The 14271-nt window shown below is 46.8% G+C and overlaps 1 protein-coding gene across 1 annotated transcript; it reads right to left on the bottom strand.

Annotated features, from left to right (window-relative positions):
* Nucleotides 1-549: 549 nt before the first annotated feature.
* On the bottom strand, nt 550-1917 carry LOC127297136 (homeobox-leucine zipper protein HOX12). Its single transcript, XM_051327413.2, has 3 exons — nt 1545-1917; nt 1121-1452; nt 550-1006 (listed from the first exon to the last, which is right to left on the bottom strand). The coding sequence occupies exons 1-3, from the start codon at nt 1630-1632 to the stop codon at nt 740-742; spliced, it is 687 nt and encodes a 228-aa protein (XP_051183373.1). The 5' UTR covers nt 1633-1917; the 3' UTR covers nt 550-739.
* Nucleotides 1918-14271: the final 12354 nt, after the last annotated feature.

Below are 14271 nucleotides of genomic sequence, written 5' to 3'. Positions count from 1 at the left end.
AGGACCAGCCCGATTTTGGGATATGAACACACTCAAGAACATCATGACCACCTGTGTCATTCTGCGCAATATGATCATCTAGGATGAGAGAGGTTTGAACTTATCCTTTTTCTTTGATAATGTTGGCACCAGTGTCAAACCTGCAAGAAATCCAGATAATGTGCAAGCTTTTCTTGAAACATACCGTCTGATTGAGAATGACAAGGATGCAAAACAGTTCCAGGAAGATCTCGTTCGCCACCATTGGCAAAGGCATGGCAACTAAGATTTATTTATGTTTCCAACCATTTGTTATTTGTTTCATTTGTTGTTGTACCATTTGATTTATATTGTTTCAAAACATTTGTTCCAATTTGTATTGTTTGTAATGTATGACAGTAAATATTTGTGTAATAACTCTGATTATTGTCGTATTTGTCATATCAATTTGTGTAATAACTCAGATTGTGCTATTTTGCAAAACCCTTTGTATCCATTTTTGGAGCTGATTTGCTTTAAGGGTCGTGCTTGTTTTTGCTCTCAGCTGCTACGTTGGAAGAGGCTGCTGAATACTCGCGAACATTGCCAATTAATAATGTACATGGCTTGGCAAGATTCTCAGTGGGTAGGGTACTGAATTACTGATCGACCCATTGGCACTACCACCAATACTACTTCTGAGTTCCGACCTTCTACTACTGCTGCTACGTGCATACGTACTTCGATCATATTAATTGAACTAGAACTGTATCGATCCAAATCAGCTGAATTGATCGTAGAGGCCTCCGAGGTATCCGCCGGCCGTCATGTCCATCATGTAGCTGTTGTAGGCGTACTCGCTCATGTAGGCGAGGTCGGCCTCCGCATCATCCATCTCGAACTGATCCACCATCGCCGCGTGGTGCGTCACCGTTGAGAACGACGACGAGGTCGGGCTGCTGGCCCCGACGCCTGCTGTCACCGCCGCAGCCATGGCCTTGCCCTTCTCCTCCTCTGTCTCGGCCAACTTCTCCTTGAGCCTCAGAAGCTGCATTTATATATATGTGGAAAAATTAGTAAAATACAACCAGCTGCTTCAGCTAGCTACTCCTAGCTGCCAAAACTCCTCTTCGGTCGATGAGCTTTCACTCTGTTACTGTACCTCGGCCTCGAGGTGACAGTTGTGGACGACGACGGCGTCGTGGGCCGCGCGCAGCTTGGAGAACTCCTCCTCTATGAGCTTGCTCTTGTATCGGGCGCGGCGGTTCTGGAACCACACGGCCACCTGCTTGGCGTCGAGGCCAAGCTCGGCGGCGAGCTGCACCTTGCGCGGGGTCTCAAGCTTCCGCTCCTTCCTGAAGCTCATCTCAAGGAACTGTGCTTGATCGTCGCTCAGACGCCGCTTCTTCGCTGCGGTGTCGTCGGCATCGCCCTCCACCACCGGACGAGCATTCCGCCTTCGCCGCTGCCGGCTAGCCTTCTTCTGCTCGGCACCTAAATCCACGCAACAATCAGCAAAACATTATTCTCAAGCTTGCACCTGCACATAGAACGATAGCTGTCGATGGGCAGACGGATAGACTTACCGGAGTCTGGTGTGGCCGCGTCCGCCGGGAAAATCTCCGGAAAGAGGAACGAAGGGAACATCAGTCTCTCTTCCTCCTCGGAGGTCATCTTTCAAGTAAAACCTAAGCTTAAATTTTTTTTTTTTTTTGAGAAACACAGTACAAACGCAGACGCTCACATACACGCGCATACACTCACCCCTATGAACGCACACACGCACACCCCTACCCCTATGAGCACCTCCGGAAGACTGAGCCGGCGGATTGGATCTTGATCAGCTGTGATCGATGCTTTGGGCGTTGAAGCTTTGGATATTTTGAGAGAGGCGGGTGCTAGGTAGCAAGCTGCTGTGCTGTCCGGTGACCGGGGTGTCGAAGTCTGTGAGCTCGGATCTTAGCCGGGCGAATTTATAGAGAGGAAGATGAGGTGAGGTGAGGTAGTACAGGCAACTATTAGTACTACCAGTACTAGATAGGAGTCGGGGGTGTTGATAATTCTTCTTGTGGAGCCACAAGAAAGCGATGCGTGTGTCGCGCTGTGAGAACTGTCATCTGGTACTAATGATGATCAGTGTGTGCTTAAGTGCTAGGAGCTTTCACTGACTAAGGCGACTGCTTCCATAGGTCCCCAAGCGAACAATTGCATAACCGTACCATTATGCATGTGCTCCTTCCGCCGGCGCTAGCGGGTCGGGTTAGGTTAGCCCCCGAAGATCCATTTGGATTGTACCCTTGTATTGTACTCGTTGAAAGGGTATACGTACGGTGTACCCTTGTACTCCTTGAAAGGGTATAGGCTGTATGTACGTTTCGGTGTATGTACGTCATCGGTGTATACGTCCGATGGATCGATGTGGTGGTCCTCGTCGGTTGTCACTTTCCATTCTCACGTACCTTCATCAGCTCGTCGCAGCCGCCAGTCCGGCGATCTCCGATCTAGATCCGGCGTCCAACCTTGGCCCGAGTCCACCCCTCCCACAGCCGCCATTCATACCTAGAGTTTTGATCCCTCCGTCTTGTTGTAGCCGGTCGATCCCTCACCACCGCCATTTGCATGTACCCCGGTTAATCGTAGCTAGCAGGCGTGGTTGGTTACCTCGGCGATCTCATATCCTTCTCGCATCCGGTGGATCGCTGGCTGTCACCGCGGTGTGCACGACAATACGGCGGCGGACGTCTGAGTCATCCACCCTCCGCCTCCCCCGCTATTCATACCTAGGGTTTTGATCCCTCCGTCTTGTTGTAGCCGGTCGATCCCTCGCCACCGCCATTTGCACGTACCCCGGTTAATCGTAGCTAGCAGGCGTGGTTGGTTACCTCGGCGATCTCCTATCCTTCCCGCATCCGGTGGATCGCTGGCCGTCACCGCGGTGTGCATGACAATACGGCGGCGAACGTCTGAGTCATCCACCCTCCGCCTCCCCACGATCAACATATAGGTCGTTCCATTGCAAGGCAGAGCACCGCTGATCCCAACTTCCCGTGGCTGCCCAGATTGCCACCGACGCCCAGAAGAGGTTAGCCCCCGTGCCACACTGTTATTCTATTCTTATTCCCTGTATACTTTATACGATGTATTATTGCATTTGTGCTTAGGGCGTAATTTGTTGTTCAAAATTTTACCAGTTTTTTCCAAGCCGAGTTTTTATGTTGATTAGGTCAGTGATGTTGGTTTTATTTGATCAGATGGACGGCTCTATGGCTTCTGGGACTGACAATGAGAAAGCAACTACAGATGTTGATGACTCTAGATGGGAGGCTTTTGATATTTCATCTTCAGAAGATGAATATGAAGTACCTTCGTCTGATGATGATGATAGCATTTTTGGTGATCCTGTATCTGAGTCTGATAATGTGAGTCACTCACATTTTCATATTTTATCAGTACAGTGTGCATGTGTTGACCACCAAAACCCACCGACGAGTAGCGACGGGCAACACGAAGAGCCGGGAGGCTCCCAGGACTGCTGGTGGGCCCTGGTCCCTCGGGCGACGGCCCGCAATGCTCCGGCATGCACGTCCGATGCTGGTGCAAGGGCGTGCCACCTGACTTATACCTGGTCAGGAAGGTGATGGATTGCTTCGACTAGTTTCCTGCATGGCATACACGTAAACATTAAATACGAGCCTCGATCGGCTCTCAGGTTGTCCTGTGAATCGGCTCAATGAGCTGATCCACCCATGATTCGTATGAGATCTACGATAACATGATGGTCCTGCTTGATCAATATTAGGTTAAAACGATCTACGACGATCTAGGGTTTTCACCACATAACCGGAACGTCCTACACGTAATTGAGCCTGGCAGACACGAAAGATGATAATAAACCAGCCCTAGACAAGGCCTAAAAACCAACGTGGAGTTGATTCCCGGAGCATCTTCTCTAGGACTAGCAAACTATACCTTACGTGCTACTCGATCCTTCAACCCGTTTGCAAGGCCTAACTATGTAGATATCAAACTAATCCTTGAAGAACAAGGAGCAATCATAACGGACCGAATCTACTAAACAATGACTAAGCAAGGTGCCACCCTTGCACCTAAGATCGGTACAAGGGTAGCTAGATATCCAGGGGTAGCATGACTAATCAAATACATCGAGAAAGTACCGATGCTAACCCTAACATATCCATGATAACGGTGTTGCTCGCCATCAAAAAGGCTTCAATACGAGCAACACATGAATAACGAACAAACAAGATTCTGCCTAGATCGCAAGATGCGATCTAGGCAGTATAGCGCTTACCCGGAAGAAACCCTCGAAACAAGGGGTGGCGATGCGCCTAGATTGGTTTTGTTGTGAACGTGATCGTCCTCCTTTCTCAATAACCCTAGATACATATTTATAGTCCGTAGACTTCCTAACGTGGGAATAATCCCAACCGTGTACGAGCTAAACTCTACCTTTTAATCCTAACCAACACGTATCCTACTATATTTACAGATACACGGGCAATTTATCCCAAACTCTTGTGCAAGGCCGATTCATGCATATTTTCCGTGTATATTCTCCAAGCCCATCTCAATCACGGCCCACTTCTGATTTGTTTAAAATCTGGTGATAACACATGCCCCTGGTTTTGGTAATGATAATTCCAAAACCACTCTGCTTTTTCTTCGTCGGGTCATGTCGTGGCAGAGCAGAACCGTCGCAGTATCCTTCATCATGATGCCTTGCCTTCTCAACTTCTCCACGTGATCTGACAGTTTTTTTTTCTTTTGGCACCACTTCCTCGGAAACTGCTGTGGTATTAAATCTCCACTATATCCCCTTTATTTAACCGTGCCGAACAGTTCGCCTCTTCATCCCCTTGCTCTGTTCTAGCCATCGGCACCAAAAAAAACCCTTCTCCTGTAGCAATGTCTTCCTCTTCCTCCTCCTCCACCTCGTCGGGTCTCTCTTTTCAGTCCTCCTCCTCCAACGAGCCAATACCAGAGCAGGATCTGATGCCGCAATACGAGAAGGAGGCTCCCGAACACTGGGACGATGAAGAGTGGGACTTCACCGTCAGGGTGAACGACAACCTACCCCTGGCCGCTGTCGGGTCAGACGACGACCTGTCCCTGACCGACGGGGAGGCGGACCTCCGGTTCCTTGTCGACGGGGAACTGGAGGGAGAGAGCGAAGACGACCTCTACTCCTGGGCGAGCTTTACCTCCTACGACGAGGAGGAGGAAGAGGAGGAAGAGGAGGGAGAGGAGGAAGAGGATGAGGATGACTCCTCCTCCGCCGGGTACCCGCCGGCAAAGCGCTTCCGCGCTTGGTCGGAGGACGACGACGACGATGATGATGAGGAGGAAGAGGCCCCGGCCGAGGGCTGGGGCAGCAGTGACGAGGAGTTCTCCGGAAGCAGCGCCGACGGCAGTTACGACGCCGACGACGAGGCCAGCGATGGCCCTTAGAATAGGAACTACTAGTATAGGATTAGTAGTAGTTCTTGAGCAATCGGCTCTTCTTTTGTTCTTCCTTCCTTGAGCAATCGGCTCTTCATTGTAAAAAACCCCTTTTATTAATGAAGAAGTGCTTCCAATTAATCTTGCCGATAGTCAAAGTCGGTCAACTCTCAAAGAGCCGATGGCATCGCATCGGCCTTTACCATAAAACGCGAGTAAGGCCAAATCAGTTGCCTATTCAAACGGTCACCTGCAACCTTCGTCTGAGAGGGTAAACTCAGATCCCCAAATCACCGCCCGAACAGCTCCAACTCACAGCCACACGAATCTCAGATCTCAACCACGCCAGATCGATTCCGCAGCTAATCCAATGGCGGAATCATCCAACGCCAACGCTATGGTCTCCGGTCTGAAGGTAATCCTTAACCGCTCCTCGCCATCCGAGTAAATGTTAGGATTAACAGCAAACATCTGAATTAATGTCTTATTTCGTTATTAATTTTAGGTTTCAGACATCCTGCTGCCGCATCCTTCTCTCCCAAATTCCCTGTGTCTTGGCCCCCGTTCTTCCGAGAGTCCCGCTCATTTAATTTCATGCGAGGCCAATAGAATTCCCTTCGTAAACTAGAATTTAGATCTGACTTCTTGGGCCGACTGCCTACGAGCCTGGCCTAATCCCCCTGAAGGCTGGGTGGCATGGTACAGTAGAGTATCCAAAACCCACCATGCCACATGGGAAACCATAGGGATAGCCGATGCTTTGTCATTATCATTGTCTCCCCTTGAGAAGCATGAAAACCTTCTGAAAACCATCGGCTACTTCTGGTCTGATGCACTGAATTGCTTCATGTTTGGCCATGGTCCCATGACACCAACTCTGCTGGACGTGGCCATGATCACATGTCTAGACATTGCATCCCCAAGCCCCTCTGCTTTTATGCTGCCAAAGGTTCCTTTCACCCTCTCCTCCAAAACAGAGTGTACCAGCTGGGGTGCCTACCTTAGGCGTTACATGAAAACCAAAGGGCCTGTGACAGAGAAAGAACACACAGCCTTCCTGAACTTCTGGTTGGAACACTTCATATTCTGTGGCCCTTCCCTTGCTCCAACCAAAAACTACCTCTCTTTGGCTTATGAACTTGCCAAAGGCACTCAACTTGGCCTCGGCAAACTATTCCTTGGAGAGGTCTATCGATCTCTCCAACTGATGTCTGTCAAACTGTTTTCCCAAAAGACAGTTAAAACAGGAGGTCCCTGGTGGTTTATTCAGCTATGGGCTCAACTGTACTTCCGAAACCAGATCTCCAACTCCCCACCTCTGGCCACTTGCACCTTCCCAGATGCTAATGGGAAGCAGATCCGATGCACTAGCTACGGCCAAGCCCTATATAGCCTCCCAGGCAGCAGGCTGATCCCTAAGGAAGCATCAGAGTGGTTCAGGATTTTCTTTCAAGGCCTGGACAATCCCCTGTTCTTTCCTTACACTGAATCTGAAAACTTTGAGAACCCAGTCTCCTTTAGGTTGGACAGCTTTGCCGATGACCCCAGCACTCGGCACTTGTACTCCATCATGATCCGTCCTTGCTTCATCCCAGTTGGCATGAGTACCTCGAACAGGATCATCAAACCCGGTTATGAATCTTATCAGCCGGTGGTAGTGGCCCGGCAGTTTGGTCTCGGGCAAGTGTCTCCACACTTCTTCCTTCACCACTTGACAGAAAGCAGAGCTGAGCTGCCTGATGTCCTCACTGGCCAAAGGTGCTATTCCTTTTTTGATGCTCTGGCCATCCCAATCCCTCACAACCTTCGTTTCACCACCACCACCGATGGTTTTGAGACTTGGTGGTCAATGTGGAAGACCCACGCCTTCAGGAGAGCTCTAGGACCGTTGCTGAAGCAACTTGATGCTGAATACGATATTCCTGCAGAACAGGTACCACTACTCATAATTTTCTTGCAGTGGCTCAAAATGATTGTCTGTAACCTGGCTCTATTTCCTTGCAGCAACAAGATGGCCCAGAACCTGTGCAAACTGACGGCTCCCCCTTCCAATTCCTCCCACCAGCTCCGGTGGTTCTATTCTGCAAAAGCTCACTACCCTTGAAGAAGATTGTGATGCAGAGCCTAAAAGCTCACTACCCAAGATCGGCTCCTAAGAGCAGAGCATCTTCTGGGCCAGCTGCCCCCCGAGCCTCAAGCCAGGCGAGAAAAGCAGTAAGGAAAGTAGCTGCCAGAAAGACCTTAAAGCGCCAAACCCCTACTCCCGCTCAAGAAAGCTTGCACTTAAGCTGATCTATGCCTTGGCTAATTTCATCCATCCTTCTAGGCTTCTGCAACAAGCTTGTATTTCTTTTACAGTCCTCCACCGAAGAGAACTCCAGCGAGGAGACACAGTCCAGTCGAAGGGACTCGAGCTCAGACAATTCTGGGAGAACCACCACACAGAGCTAGACAGACTTGCCATCGTCGGCTTCCAAGAAAAGGTCAGCTCCCGAACCTGCTGTTTCCTAGGCTCCGATCAGAGCAGGGCTACGCACGAAGAGCCGATGCGTCAAGAGGGCTCGCAAAGAACCGCAAGCTACTTCACCAAGTCAGGAGGTTTCAAATGTAATTACCTCCCCTGGTTCATATTTCATACTATCCCATCGCTACTCGGATCGGCTAACCATTTCCTTTGTAGACTGATGACACCTCTAGTGGAGACGTCGAAGAGATACTGATGCCATCCGCCACCCTGGATCTAGCAACTTCAAAGAGCACGGCCGACAAGGTGGCCAACCTAGCCAAGCCCACAGAAAAGCCGATCACCACAGCATCGGCTGTTCCTCCTGTCTTAGGAGAGGTACACTCCACTCCCTTGGCTCTACCCTCTTCTTTTGCTGCATACTAACGCTGTTCTTGTTTGTCTGTCAGGGTTATGATCTCTCAAGCTTGCTGACGTTCGATCCTGAATCCATCGAACCAGCTACTTCCAGGGCAGGTGAAGAGCCAAGACCTAGCACAACACATGGTCAACTCCAGCGTCTCGAGGCTTTGCTCTCCTCCCCAGTTGAGACATTGGTTGAAAACCCCGAGGAAGTAAAGGGCATTCTTGAAGACATTCAGCCCCACCTCCCGGTGACACTGCAGGTGAAACTTTGGCCAGTTGTGACCCTGTCAGCCTTCAGGTCAAGGGTGCAGTTGGCTCGTCAGAGAATTGACCTTCGCCACGCCCAGCTACCGTTGAAAGCCGATATTGCAGACAAGTGTTAACGGCTCAATGAGAAGAAGGTTGCCTTGGACGCCAAAACTGACACCTCTGTCAGCAGTGCCGAACTCGAGACCCTGCGTAAGGAACTGGAGAACCTTGAAGAGAGGGTCAGGGTGACCAAGCAGCTTATCCAAGACAAGGAAGCTCTTATTGCCCGCTCTCAAGAGGAAGCAAAAGGCCTCACAGCTGAACTAAAGACTGATCTGGCTGAAATACGTGCCCTGAACAGTCAGCTGGTGACGGGCAAAGACGAGGATGACAAGGCTGAGATCACCGAGGTGGATCGTATCCGTGCTGACGCCCTCCATGCCCTCAACGTGTTCCTTCAGTAGAGCCTTTCTGTGTAAGCTGATAAATGTTTCATTGAACTTGTACCTCTAGAGTCGATGGCTAAGCATCGGCTTTTTTTATTCTGAAGTCGATGTCTGTGCATCGGCTGTACTTGTATACTGTTGTCTCGCATATTTTCTCAAGTCGATTTCTGTGCATCGGCTGTGATTTGTATGTATATTTTTTTTACTGGCCGATTTTTGTGCATCGGCTTCATTGTTCATGGGTTAGGTGCCCCCCGAGCCGAATCTTCCAAGTAATTGAAGATATCGGCTCTCCACTCATCCTGCCTGTATGGCTTGATGAACCCGGCATCCAACACTTCCTTGATTTCTTCCAGAATTTCGGCCTTTGTCTGACGTGCTCGTTGCTGGGACGGCCGAAATCTTTTCTTGAGAAGGAGCCGATGCTCAATGATGCTCCTGTCTACCCCAGTCATCTCTGTGTAGTCCCATGCAAAGCAATCTGGGTACTCTTTTAATAGAGCTGTCATCTGGCTCCTGAGATGCGGATCTAGCTTTTTGCTGATAAAAGTTGGTCGTGGCTTATCCCTAGGACCAATGTCAACCTCTTCTAGCTCATCAGCCGATGTAAACCCATACCCTAGCTTTCCGTCGCCCGCTAGATCGATGTTAAACATAGGCAAAACGTATGGCGAGGATAGTATGGGCCGATTGCTAGAATCGGCCCCCATTTTTATTGCATTGCTTAATGAAGGTTTACATCTTGCTCGTTGATACGTCTCCGACGTATCGATAATTTCTTATGTTCCATACCACATTATTGATGATATCTACATGTTTTATGCATACTTTATGTCATATTTATGCGTTTTCCGGAACTAACCTATTGACGAGATGCCGAAGGGCCAGTTGCTGTTTTCTGCTGTTTTTGGTTTCAGAAATCCTAGTAAGGAAATATTCTCGGAATCGGACGAAATCAACGCCCAGCATCTTAGAAATACACGAAGCTTCCAGAACACCCGGGAAGGACCAGAGATGGGCCACAGGGGCCCCAGGAGGGTGGCCGGCGCGGCCCAGGCCCTGGTCGCGCCACCATACCCCCTCACCGCCTCTTCGCCCCTCCGACTCCGCCTCTTCGCCTATATAAAGGTCCTCGACCTAAAACTTCGGGACGAAAAAAGCCACGGTACGGGAAACCTTCCAGAGCCGCCGCCATCGCGAAGCCAAGATCTGGGGGACAGGAGTCTCTGTTTCGGCACGCCGCCGGGACGGGGAAGTGCCCCCGGAAGGCTCCTCCATCGACACCACCGCCATCTCCATCACCGCTGCTGTCTCCCATGAGGAGGGAGTAGTTCTCCATCGAGGCTCGGGGCTGTATCGGTAGCTATGTGGTTAATCTCTCTCCTATGTACTTCAATACAATGATCTCATGAGCTGCTTTACATGATTGAGATTCATATGAGTTTTGTATCACTACTATTCTATGTGCTACTCTAGTGATGTTATTAAAGTAGTCTATTCCTCCTGCATGGTGTAAAGTGGGCAGTGTGTGCATCATGTAGTACTTGGCGTAGTTTATGATCGTGATCTCTTGTAGATTGTGAAGTTAACTATTACTATGATGGTATTGATGTGATCTATTTGGTTATGTTGATCTATCTTGCACTCTAAGGTTATTTAAATATGAACATTGAATATTGTGGAGCTTGTTAACTCCGGCATTGAGGGTTCGTGTAATCCTACGCAATGGTGTTCATCATCCAACAAGAGGGTGTAGAGTCTAGCATTTATCTATTCTGTTATGTGATCAATGTTGAGAGTGTCCACTAGTGAAAGTATGATCCCTAGGCCTTGTTCCTAAATACTGCTATCGCTGCTTGTTTACTGTTTTACTGTATCTCGTTGCACCGCAATATTACCACCATCAACTACACGCCAGCAAGCACTTTTCTGGCACCGATACTACTGCTCATACTTATTCATACCACCTGTATTTCACTATCTCTTCACCGAACTAGTGCACCTATTAGGTGTGTTGGGGACACAAGAGACTTCTTGCTTTGTGGTTGCAGGGTTGCTTGAGAGGGATATCTTTGACCTCTTCCTCCCTGAGATCGATAAACCTTGGGTGATCCACTTAAGGAAAACTTGCTGCTGTTCTACAAACCTCTACTCTTGGAGGCCCAACACTGTCTACAAGAATAGAAGCTCCAGTAGACATCAAGCACTTTTCTGGCGCCGTTGCCGGGGTGGAAAGGTAAAAGGCACTCATACTCCGGTTCCAGGTAAAGTACTTTTCTGGCGCCATTGTGTTTGTGCCCGAAGCTATTTCCTTTAGATCCTGCAATTGCATCTTTTTGTTTCTTGTTTACACTAGTTAGGCATAATGGAAAACAACAAAAATATGAGAGATCTTTATGAACTTTATCTTGAATTAGGACATGATGTGTCTGAAGAGAGAATTAAAAAACCCATGGAACTTTATATGCATGCTAATGGGAATGTTATTAATATGAATGCTTTGAACACTATTGTTGCTAATGCTATGGAAAATTCTAAGCTTGGGGAGGTCGGTTTTGATGAAAATGATCTCTTTAGCCCTCCGGGTATTGAGGAGAAAGTTTATGTTGATTATGATATGCCTCCCATATATGATGATTATAATGATAGTAGTCTTTTGGTGCCGCTTGTTATGGAGGATAAATTTGATTATGATTACAATATGCCTCCTATACTTGATGATGAGAATAATAATAATAGCTACTTTGTTGAATTTGCTCCCACTACAACTAATAAAATTGATTATGCTTATGTGGAGAGTAATAATTTTATGCATGAGACTCATGATAAGAATGCTTTATGTGATAGTTATATTGTTGATTTTGCTCATGTTGCTACTGAAAGTTATTATGAGAGAGGAAAATATGGTTGTAGAAATTTTCATGTTACTAAAACACCTCTCTATGTGCTGAAATTTTTGAAGCTACACTTGTTCTATCTTCCTATGCTTGTTACTTTGCTCTTCATGAACTTGTTTATTTACAAGATTCCTATGCATAGGAAACATGTTAGGCTTAAATGTGTTTTTAATTTTCTTCTTGATGCTCTCTTTTGCTTCAAATACTATTTCTTGCGAGTGCATCATTAAAACTGCTGAGCCCATCTTAATGGCTATAAAGAAAGAACTTCTTGGGAGATAACCCACGTGTTTTTTTTACTACAGTACTTTGTTTTATATTTGTGTCTTGGAAGTTGTTACTACTGTAGCAACCTCTCCTTATCTTAGTTTTGTTGCATTGTTGTGCCAAGTAAAGTCTTTGATAGTAAGGTTCATACTAGATTTGGATTACTGCGCAGAAACAGATTTCTTTGCTGTCACGAATCTGGGCAAAATTCTCTGTAGGTAACTCAGAAAATTATGCCAATTTACGTGAGGTATCCTCAGATATGTACGCAACTTTCATTCAATTTGAGCATTTTCATTTGAGCAAGTCTGGTGCCTCAATAAAATTCGTCTTTACAGACTGTTCTGTTTTGACAGATTCTGCCTTTTATTTCGCATTGCCTCTTTTGCTATGAGGGATGGATTTCTTTGTTCCATTAACTTCCAGTAGCTTTGGGCAATGTCCAGAAGTGTTAAGAATGATTGTGTCACCTCTGAACATGTGAATTTTGATTATGCACTAACCCTCTAATGAGTTGTTTCGAGTTTGGTGTGGAGGAAGTTTTCAAGGGTCAAGAGAGGAGGATGATACAATGTGATCAAGAAGAGTGAAAGCTCTAAGCTTGGGGATGCCCCGGTGGTTCATCCCTGCATATTTCAAGAAGACTCAAGCATCTAAGCTTGGGGATGCCCAAGGCATCCCCTTCTTCATCAACAAATTATCAGGTTCCTTCTCTTGAAACTATATTTTTATTCGGCCACATCTTATGTACTTTACTTGGAGCGTCTGTTTGTTTTCGTTTTTGTTTTTGTTTGAATAAATGCTTGTGTGGGAGAGAGACACGCTCCGCTGGTTCATATGAACACATGTGTTCTTAGCTTTTAATTTTCATGGCGAAGGTTGAAACTGCTTCGTTAAATTGTTATATGGTTGGAAACGGGAAATGCTACATGTAGTAATTGGTAAAATGTCTTGGATAATGTGATACTTGGCAATTGTTGTGCTCATGTTTAAGCTCTTGCATCATATACTTTTCACCTATTAATGAAGAAATACATAGAGCATGCTAAAATTTGGTTTGCATATTTGGTCTCTCTAAAGTCTAGATAATTTCTAGTGTTGAGTTTGAATAACAAGGAAGACGGTGTAGAGTCTTATAATGTTTACAATATGTCTTTTATGTGAGTTTTGCTGCACTGGTTCATCCTTGTGTTTGTTTCAAATAACCTTGCTAGCCTAAACCTTGTATCGAGAGGGAATACTTCTCATGCATCCAAATACTTGAGCCAACCACTATGCCATTTGTGTCCACCATACCTACCTACTACATGGTATTTCTCCGCCATTCCAAAGTAAATTGCTTGAGTTCTACCTTTAAACAATTCAAAATTTATCACCTCTGATTTGTGTCAATGTTTTATAGCTCATGAGGAAGTATGTGGTGTTTATCTTTCAATCTTGTTGGGCAACTTTCACCAATGGACTAGTGGCTTCATCCGCTTATCCAATAATTTTGCAAAAAGAGCTGGCAATGGGATTCCCAGTCCCAAATTAATTAATAAAAATAGACACTCCTCCATGGTATGTGATTGATGGACGGCACCCGAAGGATTCGGTTAGCCATGGCTTGAGAAAGCAAAGGTGGGGAGGAGTGTCATCATAATAAAACTAAAATAAAAAGGCACTCCTTCATGGTATGAGATTGTTGGCAGGCACCCGAAGGATTCGGTTAGCCATGGTTTGTGAAAGAAAGGTTGGAAGGAGTGCCACACAAAAATAAAATAAAATGGGAGCCGCTCTTTGAAGGTTTGTCTGGCAAGGGGGTTAGAGTGCCCACTACCATTCGTTGACAACAACAAACACCTCTCAAAACTTTACTTTTATGCTCTCTTTATGTTTTCAAAACCAAAGCTCTAGCACAAATATAGCAATCAATGCTTCCCTCTGCGAAGGGCCTTTCTTTTACTTTTATGTTGAGTCAGTTCACCTATTTCTCTCCATCTCAAGAAGCAAACACTTGTGTGAACTGTGCATTGATTCTTACATACTTGCATATTGCACTTGTTATATTGCTTTGCATTGACAACTATCCATGAGATATACATGTTACAAGTTGAAAGCAACCGCTGAAACTTAATCTTCCTTT

This window comes from Lolium perenne, chromosome 4 (assembly GCF_019359855.2).
Source record: "Lolium perenne isolate Kyuss_39 chromosome 4, Kyuss_2.0, whole genome shotgun sequence".
Lineage (NCBI taxonomy): Eukaryota > Viridiplantae > Streptophyta > Magnoliopsida > Poales > Poaceae > Lolium > Lolium perenne.
This window is presented reverse-complemented; position numbering and strand designations above follow the sequence as displayed.